This window comes from Hipposideros armiger, unplaced genomic scaffold (assembly GCF_001890085.2).
Source record: "Hipposideros armiger isolate ML-2016 unplaced genomic scaffold, ASM189008v1 scaffold_44, whole genome shotgun sequence".
NCBI lineage: Eukaryota > Metazoa > Chordata > Mammalia > Chiroptera > Hipposideridae > Hipposideros > Hipposideros armiger.
In genome coordinates, this window is record NW_017731394.1 from 1279219 (window position 1) to 1295027 (window position 15809).

A 15809-nucleotide genomic window follows, 5' to 3' on the forward strand; every position below is an offset into this window, starting at 1 on the left:
TTCTTTTCCCTTCAAATTCATGGCAGTGAGATGATGACAAAGTCACAGCAAATTATATGGCTACTAGTACAGTTTGGTGTCACTGCCTTGATTCGTGCTATGTAAACCATCAGCAGTTTTACCCAACATTACTTTTACCATGTCAACAGAGTAAAAAGGTATATAACATTTTAATGTTATGAAAAAACTTCTGACATCAGAGAACCTTGAAAAGGGTCTTGGAGTCCTTGGACCATACTGTAAGAACTGTTGTTGACAGTTATAATAGTTACATAATTTAATGAAAAAAAAAGTCAAAACTTTTCAACATGTGGCTCTAGACCAGAATTTTACAGTAATTTAAATAAAAAGATGAGATATCTACTACCTCACACATTGGATGTCTTCTAGTTTCTTTGCTACCTAAAAATAGAGAAACCATTGTTCCAGAGTAGCAGCCCTAGCAGCAGATGTCTGTGGCGGGGTCCTGGGGGGAGAAACAGTTTCCTATGAGACTCATGTTTCCAAATGCTGGCTGGTGTTGGTCTCCAGAGACACCTTCCGAGTATGATATTTGAGGTTCATTGCCACTACTCCCAGCCCACCCAAGATTCTGTTTTAATAAGTACAGCAACTTCATTTTTTTTGTTTTGTTTTAAAAACTCTCCAGTGATTTTTGTGATGTGCAAACCAGCTTTGAGAATCTCTTACCCAAGGTGTTTCTAAAGGCAAAGTGGGAGAATCTTAATTTGAGAAATTATATCTATAAACTTCCATCTACTCATAGGCTCTTGTTATAGAGAAATGTGTTTTTAAAGCTGTCAGGAAAGAATATTTAATATTTCATCTTTTCTCCCTCTCAGAATTTGATCCTCCAGCTCCCTTTGTCACTCGTTTTTTGAACACAAGAGCAATGAAGGAAACCTTTAAGAGTTACATGGAATTGCTTGTTAGCATTGCTTTGGACCCTGACACAATGCAAGCCTTAGAGAAGAGCAATGGTACAGTCCACTAAGTAGTACTTTGTTGGTAGTACTTTCTGGATCTTTTTTATTCTTGTCTTTTAGTTACATGTGTGGTATATAGTGTCTGTAATATATATCTATACATTGTCAGTTAACAAAGTCATGATAAACATATATATGTTCTATAAAATGGTCATATCTTCATGAATTGTCTGAACATTTGGTCAACTTTATAACTGAATGTATTTTTATTGATTTCTACTCATGGGAAAATTATGCAACTACCCAATAGTTTCTTTCAATTCTAGAATCATTTTCATCCTCATACTATTTTACTGTGTGTTTATTACATGAAAGGTACAGATGTCGATATATTCTGTTTTCTAATAACTGGAAAGATGAATCAGATAATAATGGTATAAAGATTAAAACTGTATATTTGTGTCCAGTAAAAGATACATCACAGAGTAATTATTTTCTAATTAATTAATAGTAACACTATATGTATTAGATTATATTCATGAATATTCCTTTATACTCTTCCTTTAGTAATTTTTTCTTGTAGAAAAATAGGGATGGAATTGATAATATGAAATAAGCTGGTAATTCATGTATCTAATTAGTTGTTCACTAATAGTTAGCCTTTAGCCACTTTAATATTCACCAGGGACAACTAAAAGAAGGAATGAAAGGGTTAATGAGTCTGTTTTCATTACCCTTCTTATATCAAAATGAGTTGTACAGGTGTCAAATCAAATGATAGTAACCATATATTTCAGTGGCAATGCCTAATAATACATTGTTTTATTATTTCCACATATGTTATGCTATTTCAGTCCCCAAACAATTCAGACATCCATTTTGTGGTGAAGACAGGCTCAAAGTTCAAGTGACTTGCCTAAAAGCCCACAATTTGCAAGTTAACAGAAAACGAATTAAAATCCAAGGTCTTCTAATTTCTGGTCCATTGCTTTTTTGACTATATAATCAGACAATAATACATATATCAGTCATTTTAAAGTCATGTAGAGCTAGAAGAGACATTAGAGATTATCTAATCTAAAACATTTATTTTGTAGACTAAAGTTGAAAGAGAGTAAATGTATTTCCTAAAGTTATAGAACAAGTTAGTGGTAGAAGAACCATAATTAAAAACCAAATAGTTCATTTCCCAGGTCAGCATTTTTTGCCATTAAATGTTTTCTCTCTCAATCACAACTCCTTGCACTATTAAATATATATCTCCTAGTAGTGGTCATTTCTGGATAGTTGTATTTTAAATAATTTTTTCTCTATTGCTTATCATTGTTTTCTGACTTTTCTCCATTTAATATAAAGGGAAAAGATTTTAATGGTTATATTTAAAAATAATCCACACTGTTTAAAACTTGTTTTTATGAAATGTAAATTCTTATAGTATTTGACTAGTCGCTACTAGAAAGAAAACTATCAGGTGTGTTATAGTGACCTTAGAAAGTGTTCCCACTGAGGACTTTTTCTTCAATTAGAGGAAGTATTTTTTCACTGGTCACTGTACTTGTGTTTGTATTCCAGTTACATAAAGGGTCATTTTATTCAGCTCTGAAATTAGTAACTAGATTCTGAAAATTATCTATATATTTTCTGAAAAGTCATTAAATGGTAATAGTGTTATAAAATATGTTATACTGATAAATTAAGAAATCGGCTAGTAACCTAAAATATTTAATACAGCACCAAAAATAATTAACTTATACTCTGAAAGTGCTTTTCTTAAAAGAGCTTAAAGTTTCAGAGGACTGAAAAAGGAAGAAAAAAGTTTTGGGTAGGAATCTTTATTATACTTTTACTTTCCCATTTTCTAAAATAACTCTGTTGACTCTTCCCATGTGTTTTTGAAACTGGATTTTGATCATATTTCTTCCCCTTTTTCTTTGCTGCAAACTACAGTGAATTAAGAAAATCATAGTCAGTATTTTATAACATTTTATAATGTTGGATAAGTTTGTATGTTATAATACCAGTATTGTTCAGATGGTAAATGCGTCTGGAGAAATTAGGCAGCTTGCCCACTGGTCACATTACTCCCATCAGTCAATTCTGGTGACAGAGACAGAGTTCAACTTTTGATCCTCTCACACTACACTGCTTCTTTCTCATTTGGCTATTGTAAAACTATTTTTCAAGTTACTTTTATTCAGAAAGCCGTATGTCCAATATTTTAATACCAATACTTTACATAAGCCAGTGAATTTAATGTCTTAATATAGTAATGTCTTGAGAAAAAGTTGGATTTTGAAGAAGTCGTTGTGCTGATAGTTTAAGCTGTTACAATACATTTTTATCTTGTTTTAGATGAGCTGCTTTTGCCTCATATGAAAAAAATAGATAGCATGCTGAATGATAACCGAAAGAGACTTCTTTTGAATCTTCATTTGGATCAGTCATTCAAGGTATTTCCCTCAGATGATTTACTAGAAATGCAGTGGTACTCATAGTCTTAAATAGAATAGGAAGGAGAAGTTATGAAAGTCATCTCCATTTTATAAAATTTTTCTACCCAATAAAAATTTGATTTTTATTCATTATGAGTCTGTTTAGATTCTTTTTATTTTATTAAGCACATTCTTAGTGTTAATCATTTGCTTTTTTCTGCTTAAATTCATTTTTTAGGCTTTCATATTCCCCTAGTATTTCTTCTATATAATAATTCCCAAATGTTTTCAAAAGTACTTCCTTTCAACTATCACTATATTCCAATCTTTTACTTTTAAATCTTATCAAAAATTTCACATTTCATCTATAATTAGAATTGGCCTCCTCTTAGCACAGTTATCAAAATTCCCTTTACTTGCCTGATTTACCCAATGTCTGAAGAAAAAACCCTCACATAATGGTAGGAAATACATATAATTATATATGTTAATATATTTTGGCACTATATTGTTTTTGGTGTTACCAGAAATAAAGAACATTAAACTAATCCAAACTCAGAAAATGTATCAAGAAGCTGCTTAGTAGTCAGAAAATTGCCAGCTTTTCTTACTCAGAGTGTAACATACAACATCTAGAATCATTTGAGTCTATCTACCTTGGGAGAAGTTTTTTTATATATTGTATAGTTTTTTATATATATGAACAGAGTTTATTTTTTAGAGAAGTTTTAGGTTCACAGCAAAATTGAGCAGAAAGTACAGAGACTTTCCCATATGCCCCATCCCCACATGAACAACCTCTCCTATCAACATCTCTCACCAGAGTGGGACGTTTCTCACTGTCAGTGAACCTACACTGACCCATCATTAACACCCAAAGTCCATAGTTTACTTTATGGCTCACTCTTGGTGTTGTACATTCTATAGGTTTGGACAAATGTATAATGACATGTATCCACTATTATCATTAGTTCACTGAACTAAAAATCCTCTGTGCTCTATTCATCCATCCCTCCCCCCAACCTCTGCCAACCACTGATATTTTTACTGTATCCATCATTTTACCTTTCCCAGAATGTCATATAGTTGAAACCATACAGTATGTAACCTTTTAAGATTGGCTTCTTTCGCTTATAATATGCATTTAAGGTTCTGCCGTGTCTTTTCATAGCTTGATAGCTCATTTCTTTTTAGCACTGAATAATATTCCATGGTTTGAATATACCACAGTTTATCCATTCACCTACTGAAGAACAGCTTGGTTGCTTCCTAATCCTGGCAGTTACCAAAAAAGCTGCTATAAACATCCATGTGTGCATGTTTTTATATGGATATAAGTTTTCATTTTCTTCGGGTAATTTGTATAGCTTTTTCACCTTCCTACTTTATCTGAACTCCCCATAAAAGTGAAAACTGACTTCATTTTAGCTAGGTGAAATATTAAGCCTCTGAGATTGAGTTTGAAGTTAAATATTAATAACACAAACTCTACTTGTAGTCCTACACTCTTCATTGACATGCACTTGCAGAGAAAAAAGTCAGAAGCTAGTTAAGAAGCCCATTTAAGAATTTGGTCTACTGACTCCTAGTCATGTATTTTCCATTTAACTGCTGTCGTCAAATGAAATATTCCTTTGGGAAATACCATGTTTTCTAAAGATAAGAGAATGTCATTAGATGTGTGTTTTCTAGATATATTAAATTTTAATAAGGACCAGTCTTGGAACTTAATAGACTCAATAGATATTCAATAGACTCAATAGATATTTTTTTCAGTTTATGATGAACAAGTGAAAATTTTTTCATGTTCTCATTTTCACACAGAAAAAGCAAAATTTATAATTTTCAAGATAGTTATTTTGATAATTTTCATTTATTGCGATTTGTATTGCAAAGCCGAAATACACAGTACTAAAACTTAGAATTATTTGATGTAAAATATTACACACAGATTATGAAATATTTTCTATTTAGAAATAATTAGCACCACTTCCTATGGTGACCTTGGTAATTTTAGAAATCCTAAAGCCTTTTGAAGTAAATGATGTTCTATTTTCCTCTGAAATCTGTGTATGTCCATTCATCTTTAACATCTTATGCTTATTAGAAAGATCATTTAAATTTTCTCCTTTCATCTTCATTAAGCTAGTATTTGTTGTTTCCAAATGTAGAATCCATTTTTTGTAAAAAGTGATTCTGGGTCCAGAATTTTTCAAGCCTGGGCATGTTTATATGAAAAGTACCAAAGTATATAATAAAAGCACAAATAATCTAAGAGAATGAAGCTAGATATTAAAAGACAGCTCCCTCTGGTAGGAAATGCCAAATATTCTATTGTTTCTATTAAATGAAACTTAGTTCCCTCCTACACTTACATCCAAAAATATTAAGTTATTTGTTTAAAAATGCACTATTTAGGGGCCGGCCAAGTGGCTCAGTTGGTTAAGAGCTCGCTCAAGAGTGCGAGCTTTGAGAAACAGGTTGCCAGTTCGATTCCCAGCCCGAGCTGAGCTGCCAACAGGTAGCAGGATGGCTCAGCTAAAAAATAAAAATAAAAAAACAAACAAAAAGTGCACTGTTTTGGGGATCCCAATACTAGGTGCTTGGGATCACATACGGGGTTTGGAAAAGGGTGGCCTTGCAGGTTGTAACTATTTATTAAACAGTTAAGCTTATCAAATGAGAACTATACTCTGAATAATAAATATAATGTGGAAAAATAAATACAATGGGAGCACTTGAACCCTTTTAGTATGGAAGTATTATATGTTAGTAGTAACTCAATTTTTTAAAACGTTCAACCTAGTTAAATTTAGCTACAACTATCATTCAATTATTGTTTGTAGCTTTTCATGTCAGAATGACTTGCCGAGTATATAAGGGCATAAATATGCGTGGCTTTTAAAGAATGGACTGAAATTGGTTCAGCCACATGACCACTAAATTATCAGTGGTATCTACAATGTCATTGTGATCAGAAAATTCAACAAACTGTGTTTTACACTCTTAATTCACAACTGCTATTCCTATAGTCAAAATTAGCAAGAGAAGTGGTGAAGCCAGAGGAATGTTACAATGCTTCCTGTTTTCCTCTGTTCTCATCCTGAGCCAGGATCAGATAATTCTTTAGAGCAGGGCTTCGCCAGGTTTCAGGGTGCTGGCAGTGTTTTAATTGGTGGAGCTTTGAAGAAACTTACACAGATGGTCCCCAACTTCCATTGTTTGACTTAACAATTTCTAGACTTTAAGATGGTTGAAAAAAATGATAAGTATTCAGTAGAAACTGTACTTCAAGTTTTGAATTTTGACCTTTTCCAAACTAACGTATGCAGTATGATGCTCTCTTATGATGGTAGGCAGTGGCGGCAACCACAGCTCCCAGTCAGCTATGCAATCATGAGGATAGAGATAGACAACGATACTCTATAGTGTAGTATTAAATGCATTTTCAACTTAGGATATTTTCAGTTTACCATGGGTTTATCAGGACATAACCCCATCATAAGTTGAAGAACATCTGTATCATGCTCCCTTTTTCCCTACTTTGAAACTAGAAAGGCATCACTACAAAGAACTCTACCTCATTCAGGAGTCCCCACAGTGTCATGTGCTGTTGTTTAAAGCAGGTCATAAGGTTGGCCCAAATTCAAAGGATGGGAAAATAGATTCCACATTTTTTTTTCCATTGAGGTATAATTGACATACAATTGTCAGGTGTACAACATGATTCAATATTTGTATGTATTACAAAATGATTACCACAATAAGTCTGGTTAGATTCCACATCTTGATGGGAGGAGCTACAAAGAATTTGGACATGTTTAACATCCTACATGTATATTGTTTATATTTACCACACCCCATCAGTACCCCCCACATATATTTGTGTGTATATGTACATGTGTGTATACATTTCTATATTTTTAAAATAAAATTTGAATAGCTGGAAGTAGTTTAGATTAGTTTTCTTATATCAATTATTTTTGCTTTATTTTAAAGAATGCTTTGGAAAGTTTTCCTGAACTAACAATAATTACTCGAGACTCTAAAGCAAAAAGTGGGGGATCTATTTCTAAAATCAAAATGAATGGCAAAGCTTATAATAAGAAAACTCTAAGGACTTCCAAAACAACCACTAAATCTGCACAAGTAAGTATATATTGATTGATGTAATTATACCTCTTCCAGTTAATATAATTCCTACTTAAAACATTGAAACAAGCAAATATTTAACTATTAAATGTGAAGTTTTTTTCAGGTAGGAATGAGCAGCTCTGGCCTAAGGAGCAGGGATTCCGTCATTATCTTTGTTTTTCTTCATTGCCTAGAACAGTATCTGGCATATAGTGAGTGCTCACAAATTTTAATAGGCTTATAAGCAAGGAATTATCCCATGCTTGTATTTATATTTTTTATATAGCTTTTTTGTCATTGGATACAAATGCATACACATATAAATGAGTGTGCACACATTCCATAAGATTCAATATTGATTACGTACCTGCAAAATTATTAGAATTGGAATTCATTCATTTTTTAAGATAGTCTAAATTATTGCCTTTTCAGAAAACTGTTTAGCAACATGTCAATTCTTTATCAATACAGAAAATTGTATTTTGTAGAAGCACATTCAAACATGCATAAAAGCATATGCCTTTGCTCATTGCAGAATTGTTTATAAGAACAATCCAGTTATGTATCATCATTGTGAGACTGGATAAAGAGCCACCCAGATCATGTAATACTATGCACTTTTTAAAAAGAAAAGATACATTCATTGATTCAATAAAAAAAAATTAGTGCATATAGTGTGCCAAATACAGTTCTAAATACTAGGAATACATCTGTGAAAAATAGTCAAAAATCCCTACACTCATATAATTTATAGTGGGTAATGGTATTTGCTATAAATAGAAAGATATCCAAGTTTTAGTTAGGTAAAAAAACAAGTTATAAAAAATATAATTGCAGAACAATATGTATAGTATGATTCCCTTCCATTACAAAATTAATGTTAATATATGTTACAGGAGGAAACATGGAAGAATATATAACATTCTGTTAACCCTGTTTATCTCTGAAGGAAGAGATTAAAGGATTTTTTTTACTTTATAAATCATATGTTTACTGTTTAAATTTTTCTATAATATTTAAGTATTTTGAAATAGTGTATATTTAGAAAATGAATATTCTAAAATACAATTTAAATTCTTGTTTTGAATAAGCCTCTTGTTAATAGTTTATTAATAGAGCCAATATCCAGCCATACAAGTCACTTTTAAGATTTCCATTGAGACTTTTGGTCTACTATTCTCATAAAAGTGTTCTTAGCTCAGATGCTCCATGAAAGACATATATCTATAAATTCTTTTCTTTTTATAGGAGTTTGCTGTTGATCCAGAGAAAATACAATTATATTCTTTGTATCATTCACTCCATCATTATAAATATCATGTTTATCTGATATGTAAAGATGAGGTAATTATTTTTTCATTTATTTAAAAGAGAAATGTATATTTTTCCAAACTTCAAGGAGACTGTATATTTAATGTTTTAAAGAGAATTGTTTAAAAATATTGGGTTGTTGGAAAAGTCATGACATTTTTTTGTATGTTTTTCACTGCAAAAATGCATCATGACTTCCGACAACCCAGTATATGTCTGTATTGACCTGTATGACTAAAAAATTTATTGTTCTGAGCCTCTGTTATGTGTTGTGCTCAGATTAATTTGAGGCTCACCACCTTTCAGAGCTATAAGTGGTAATGTTTTAAAGCTGTTAGTGCTTGCTTTATGTTACCATAATAAATGGTACTTTATTGTATTTTCTTCTCTCATAATTCTCTTTGGTCACTGCTTTGGTATCTCCCTGTCTTCCTTATCACTAAGCTGGCCCTATCCCACCTAATTTCAGAGTAATGGGGCTATTGTGCCCTGGCATGAAGAAATGATGGTTAAAATGTAATCGTAGCTTTTAAGTATCACAAGTTGCTCAAAAATTATGTATGACAGTAATACCACTTTGTGGATGGGATAAAAGGATTGATTTCCTCAGAGTTTAAATGGCTGTAGACAGTACTACCTTTTTTTGGTAGCACTATCAGTCTTTTTAATTAAAAAGGGTTAAATTGGATCAAAGTTATAGCTGATGTATTTGATATGGTCTGTTATGGAAAGATGTTCATAAATCTAACCTATTTAGCAAAGAAGAAAGTAAAGATGGTCGTGCAAAAATGTTGATTATTTTTACAATGCTCTGAAAAGAATTTACTCCAAAATTTGTCATTTTGCTTTTAACACAATTGAAAGGAATTGAGAAAATTTGAACCACTTTCCTTTGCCAGCTTCCCTGACCCCATAGAGTCAAAAATGATAGGATTAGACTTCACACAAATTCATATGAAATAATCATTCTCCATGGATAGATTTTGAAAGAGAAAAGATCAGTATTTGTAGGTGAATTACTAAACCCTCTTTTCACTCAGGATATAGAAACAGTAAGCCCTTATGAAGAACTTATAAAGTGATAAGTATAAGCTAATGTGGCAATTCTCTTTATTTTTAGATTTCTTCTGTGCAGAAAAAAAATGAAGATTTAGGACAGGAAGAAATTGTTCAACTTTGTATGAAAAATGTGAAATGGGTGGAAGACCTATTTGAAAAATTTGGAGAACTTCTAAATCATGTACAGCAGAAATGTTCCTAACATTTCCACAAAAATGCCATCTGTTTTATAGCACTAATGAAATGGTGGAGGGAGGGTGATCAAAGAGGGTTGAGGGCCTCAGATAATCATAATCAAATGTCCAGCAGTGGTCTCCGCAGGCACACCTGCCTTGACCATGGAATTTGCATCCTGACCTCTGCTAAAGGACAGTGGTGCTGCCAAGGAAGTCAGTCCGGAAATGGACCTAAATCCCACCACATTTTTATCCTAATGAGTGATTTTTCTATTTTGTAAACCATTGGGTAACTGAGTTTTATTTTCAGAAATGTTTTTTGACAAATGATGAAGCATGCACTAAATATAATTTTTTTTTATTGCTAGAGAGAGAACACTTAAGTAGCTTGATTATTTTTTCCTTTGACTAAACACCAGAATGAAAGAAAGGTGGCAGAAATCATGCTTGTTTTCATGTCTGGCCACAAAACGGAAAGTACTGTACATTATGTAAACAGATCTGGTGTGCTGTAACATTCTGTATAAGAATATCATCAATTTAAAATATAAAATTCTGAAACTGCATTCTGCTTTATGAATTTCTTTTACTCTTAACATGTTCAGGAAACTGGATGTGGAATTGGTGCAATTCTATGACTGCTTTTTGTGTCAAATTATATTGTGATGAAAAAAACAATGACATACTATTTTCCCTATCTCAAAGAAAAGTATTTTCCTTTATACTGTTTTTCCTTTGGAAAAATTTTCAATTGTACATTTTCACTAATAGTTGTATTTTTCACAAGGAAAATTTTGTGGTTATAATTATGTTTGATGTATCTGTACTACACTTTTCATTATTTTCAGTAAATCTTATTTAGTTATATATTGAATTTCTATTGTGAATTCTATCTTGAGGTAACCATTTTTGTTTATACAGATTTGTTTCAGTGTTATCCAGAATATACATTCAGTACTAGACTTAGTTTAGCTTTATAAATGGGGTTGTGTTAGACACTGCAGTAATTTCCTGATTCATGAAAATAAATTTCTTACTAAACTAGCACTTGATTAACTGATTTGTTGAAACAAAAATCTAGCCACATTATACAATTTTAAAGGATAAAATTTATAATTAGACTGCATGCAGTGCTAAACACAGCTTACCTGATGCTCAGAACTGGAAGTGGTCGAGCTCTCCTTTTGGTGCCTTTCCTACCTGTGTACATGCTATTGTAGCTTGCTTTAGTTTGCCAGCTAGTGTGTCGAGTAGTGTAGTGGAGACAGTGAATGTATTAGGTTCCACATGACCTTGTGTTTTATTTGTGTTTGCCAACAGGATGCCTTATTTGTTTGAGAAAAAGATTTACCTAATGTCCTTCTAAATGATCTCCTTTTTTAGGATTCTAAAGAAGTTGTTAATCATCTTACTTTTGTTTATTTTACCACCATTTAGTGCCTTAAGTCCTATAAGAAAGCAGCAGTGTTACTGCTCAATGCCCAAATAAGACATGCTTGTGTGGCTATTGCTATTGTTTCGATTTTGAGTTAACAGGCCAACTTCTTATAATTAAAAACTTCAATAAACTGGCAAATAATTGACGGTAATGTGACTTGATTTGAAAATAAGACATTGTAGCATTGAGTGAAAAATGAGTATTTGAGTTAAGCTTACATATTTATTTCTGATGGTTATCTTTTTAAAAGCAATAATTCTTAATTCAACAATCTTTGTACCTGCTATTAGACCAGATAGTCAATAATCGAAATTTCTCTCAAGTGTTAAATGCCCCATTTATGAAAGTTTTTTTAAAAAACTGTTTAGGCAGCTTACTTTGAACACAAAAGTAACCTATTAGATTTATTTTGCCTAACTCAAATAAGAGAATATCAGCAGTGAGAGCATCATAAAATTAATTTTGCTAAGTATAGAAGAGTAGGAAGCAGCCATATGTCTTTCTGATATTCACTCTGGACAGAATTGTTTTTTTGGTGTGTTTTTTTTTCATTTCCAAAGTACAGAGTAGATAACTACATCTCCTAATGTATTATAAGTATATGTCTTTACATTACTCCCCCAGCTTACTTGCCTGAATCATTGATGGTTTAAATATTTTAAAAAGCCGACTTGCATTTAGGTATCTCTTGAAGTATGTGTTTGAAATCACAAGCCACATTTTCTTCATGACAAGGCCTGTGGAAAACAGGGATGTTTCCTGCAGAAAACCACCCATTTCCTTTTCAACTGCAGCTGTCCTCAAACTATTTGCAATTGTATTCATTTTAATAAAGCAAGTGTTTTTATAATACCAGAGGCCAAGCCTATAATACTGCCTGGAGGAGACCCAATTGTTTTGCGCCATCTTCTCTCATTTGATCCATATAGCATAGGCAAGGACATCAAACTTGGGCCTCAGAGGAAAGTGGGACAAATATTATGACAACCATACCTAAGTCCATTCTTTATGAATACGAAGTTGAATAAATACCTAGCTGGTTAGCATTCACATTCCTTGCCAGGGAGTCTGAAATGTAGAATATAAAAATAACTTTAGGTTGTAGATTGAGTTAAGGAGGTAAAGCACATGTTGCCACAACCCAGGAAAATGTTTTTAAGAAAAATTAGATTTTTCTACCTATAAATATCTGGAAACAATTTAATATACAAAATCATTGTGTTGGTGTTTATTTCTAGTTCAGATTAATGGCTGTAGAAATGCCTCTTTGTTTTCCTTTACATGAGAATCCAGTGATCCTCTAAAGTCATAAATTTATAATTTATAAATTGTAGTAAGTCAACAATAGAAACTGCCGATTTTCAATTATACTATCAAATAGAAAACATTGGTAAGATGAAAAAAAATTCTTAATTTAAAATGGCTTAGAAAATGTTCAGATTACCTTTAAATTTCTAAAATTTAAAAACAAAAATTATAGATGACTCATATATTATTACTATTTTCAAAGCTTTCCTCACATTTTTTAAAGTCTCACTTTCCTTTCACTACTTATTTCATCACAGCAGCTATTTCCAACCTATGACTTTGGAGATGTACCCAATAAAACCTATTGGAGCAGGGTTATTGAATCAGCTTTGGATCCCCAAAGTTTCTTCAGATGTACAAGTTGTGAATTGTATTGTATTTGTAGGATATAATTTTGTTTTAAACTGTAGTTCCATCTGTTTCTCAAAAATGTTTTTTAAATAGAGTGAAATATCCCAGGATGACTGCTTCTGTGTCAGTTGTACTTGACACATAAACTGCACAAATGAACAATGTACACTATTGGTTGTGCATTAATTTACATGTGCAACTTTTCGCATCTGTGTTCACAAATGCATGTTTTTGCAAATCACCTTTATTTATAAGTGACAATTGAGGTTAAGGATACAATGAAACCTGCATTTGTAGTCCAGAGTTTTAAGTGGTCCATAATACAATGTATGGAAATGTGAAAGACAATTTTGTATATTTGTTTGTTACTAACTCAGATCATTAAAATGAAAACAGTTTTTTAAACAACAAAATCAGAATGTTTTGGGGTTTGGTTTTTTGGTTTGTTTTTTTTTAATTGGGGAATTGGGGGAGGGGAACAGACAAGTTGCTGTCCTTTTGTTCTTCAGTCTAGTTGTGGAGGACATCGCTTCACTGGCCCATGTTGGTATTGTGATCATTGCGCTCTTCCTGGGTGAGGCAGTCACTCACTGGCCATTGGACAGCGGCTCACGGCAGCTGCTGGCCAGCCGCACTGCAGCCTACACCACTGCCGGCAACTGATGGTAGCCCAGCCCCAGGTCGAGCAGTTGTTCACCATCTTAGCTGTAGAAGGCGCAGCATCACTGGTCCTCATGTGGGATCCGAACCGGGGCCCTGCTGCTCAGAACTGGTGTCCCAAGCCAACTCTTAACCAACATGCCATTTGGTCGGCTTGGTCTTCTTTCTCTTAAGAATTGGAAACTGAGATATTGTATTACCCAAAAACAGCATCATGTTACAGATTCCTCATATAACATGTTGTAGAGTCCTCAACAAAGTTATTAGGTACAGATGGTATAGGGTCCACCCAGGATTTTCTCAAATAAGTCAGTATTTGATGAATTCCACTATCTCAGCTGACAATATCAGTAAATAATTAAGTTTCTGTGTTGATACAACTTTTAGCCCTTTTCCACCTATAAAGAAGTATAAGTCCATAAGTCACCTTTCTAATTTTTTACTTGAAATTAGTGCAAAGTAGAAGTAATTGTTAATATCAAGATATTTTTATTATCTTTTATATAAAAAGGATTTTGTCCTACTGATCCTTTAATTTTCATAGTAAGACTCTGCCTTAACCTTTATATTTTAAAATGATTAAGCCAAGCCTCAGGTTGGGAGGACTTGTAAGCAGCCGGATGAGGAAAATGGCATAATCTTTGGTTTGTATTCAGGAGAATGGTTTCTGCTCCAGTTCTTCCATTAAACTAGCTCTATTCGCAGACATGTCATGTGGAACTTAATCTAGATGTTTTCTCATTCTGAAAATGAGGCAAGAAACAAAGTCTGAAGCTATTAATGTTCTAGATTTTAGGTAGACTGGAATGTTAGGAGAAGTGCAAAGAGGTTTGGCAGCACTAAAAGGTATAGCAGAAAAATAAGGGCAATTCCTTGCTACCTTATATGTTATTTTTTTACTAACTTGTAAGACTTCTTCAAAATCATTCAGCAGCTATTTTACACACACACCCATTAACGCTTGGTTCATCTCGTGACACTAGTGTAACAGTAATTAGAAAACATGTCTGTATCAATAGTCAATTACGAAGTACTTCAGGCAGCAGTTGTCAACCTTCCTAACACCGCGACCCCTTAATACAGTTCCTCATGTTGTGGTGACCCCCAACCATAAAGTTATTTTCATTGCTACTCTATAACTAATTTTGCTATTGTTATGAATCGTAATGTAAATACCTTTTTGTCTTCCGATGGTCGTAGGCGACACACAGGTTGAGAACCACTGACTTAAGGTCTTTAGCCAATTAGTCTTCTACGTCCAACAGCATGTCTTTTACACAATAGGCATTTAATAGAGATGTATTGGATAAATGGGTGAATACATAAATGAGAGGTTTTTTAAAAGTCAGTTTAGTGTTGTCAAAGTGGCCTCTTTGAGTAGTTCCTAACTGTCAGTGGCCCATCCCCTGCTTTCTCTTTCTATCTTTAAAAGAAAACATCTCATAGCACCCATTATTTGCCTCACTCTCTTAGTTCTCTCTTAGTTTTCAACAGGCCAGAGTCCATTCTCTTAATTCTTATATTTAATTTCCATTTAGTCTGTGGAAGTGAATGGGCGGTCATCGAGAGCAGCTGTCTTTAAGCAGTGAAGCAAGAGAATTCAACACACTAGCAACAGCCTAACAGAAAGAACTTGGCTTTAGAATGCATTTTTGACATTAGCTTTGTTTACATATATCCTTTATCAATGACTTAAAAACTGTTAATGGGCCAATCAGCATAAAATCTTAAATGCTAGTCCTCCACTGAGTTTATTATAAGATAATGTTATTTGGCTGAAGTAGAACTCAGGAAGTTAGGATTTTTACAGCCAATGCTAATGCAAATGCATTAACATTATCACAGGAGTATGCAAACAATTCAGTATCATAAAGATATTAAAGTACCATTCACAAAGCATTGCAAAGCAAAACCTTGCCTTTTTTTTTTTTTAAAGATTTTTATTGGGGAATTGGGGGAAGGGGAACAGACAAGTTGCTGTCGTTTTGTTCTTCAGTCTAGTTGTGGAGGACGT

General features: G+C 33.0%; 1 protein-coding gene and 1 long non-coding RNA gene across 7 annotated transcripts in view; one reads left to right on the plus strand and one right to left on the minus strand.

The window, feature by feature from the left end:
- Positions 1 to 13533, plus strand: part of QSER1 (glutamine and serine rich 1) — a 66332-nt gene extending 52799 nt beyond the window's left edge. For 3 of the 6 annotated variants that reach the window (XM_019639480.1, XM_019639483.1, XM_019639484.1), the window contains 5 exons: positions 843 to 980; positions 3279 to 3376; positions 7358 to 7507; positions 8741 to 8836; positions 9924 to 10601. In XM_019639480.1, the coding sequence (XP_019495025.1) occupies positions 843 to 980; positions 3279 to 3376; positions 7358 to 7507; positions 8741 to 8836; positions 9924 to 10064 (623 nt within the window). In that variant the 3' untranslated portion in view covers positions 10065 to 10601. Of the gene's footprint in view, positions 1 to 842; positions 981 to 3278; positions 3377 to 7357; positions 7508 to 8740; positions 8837 to 9923 lie in introns of those variants that run through there. The other 3 variants (XM_019639481.1, XM_019639482.1, XM_019639485.1) reach the window with 3 other exon arrangements.
- Positions 13534 to 13881: 348 nt separating this feature from the next.
- Positions 13882 to 15809, minus strand: part of LOC109381129 (uncharacterized) — a 32569-nt gene continuing 30641 nt past the window's right edge. The window contains exon 3 of the long non-coding RNA XR_002123642.1: positions 13882 to 13963. This is a non-coding gene — a long non-coding RNA (uncharacterized LOC109381129). The remainder of the gene's footprint in view (positions 13964 to 15809) is intronic.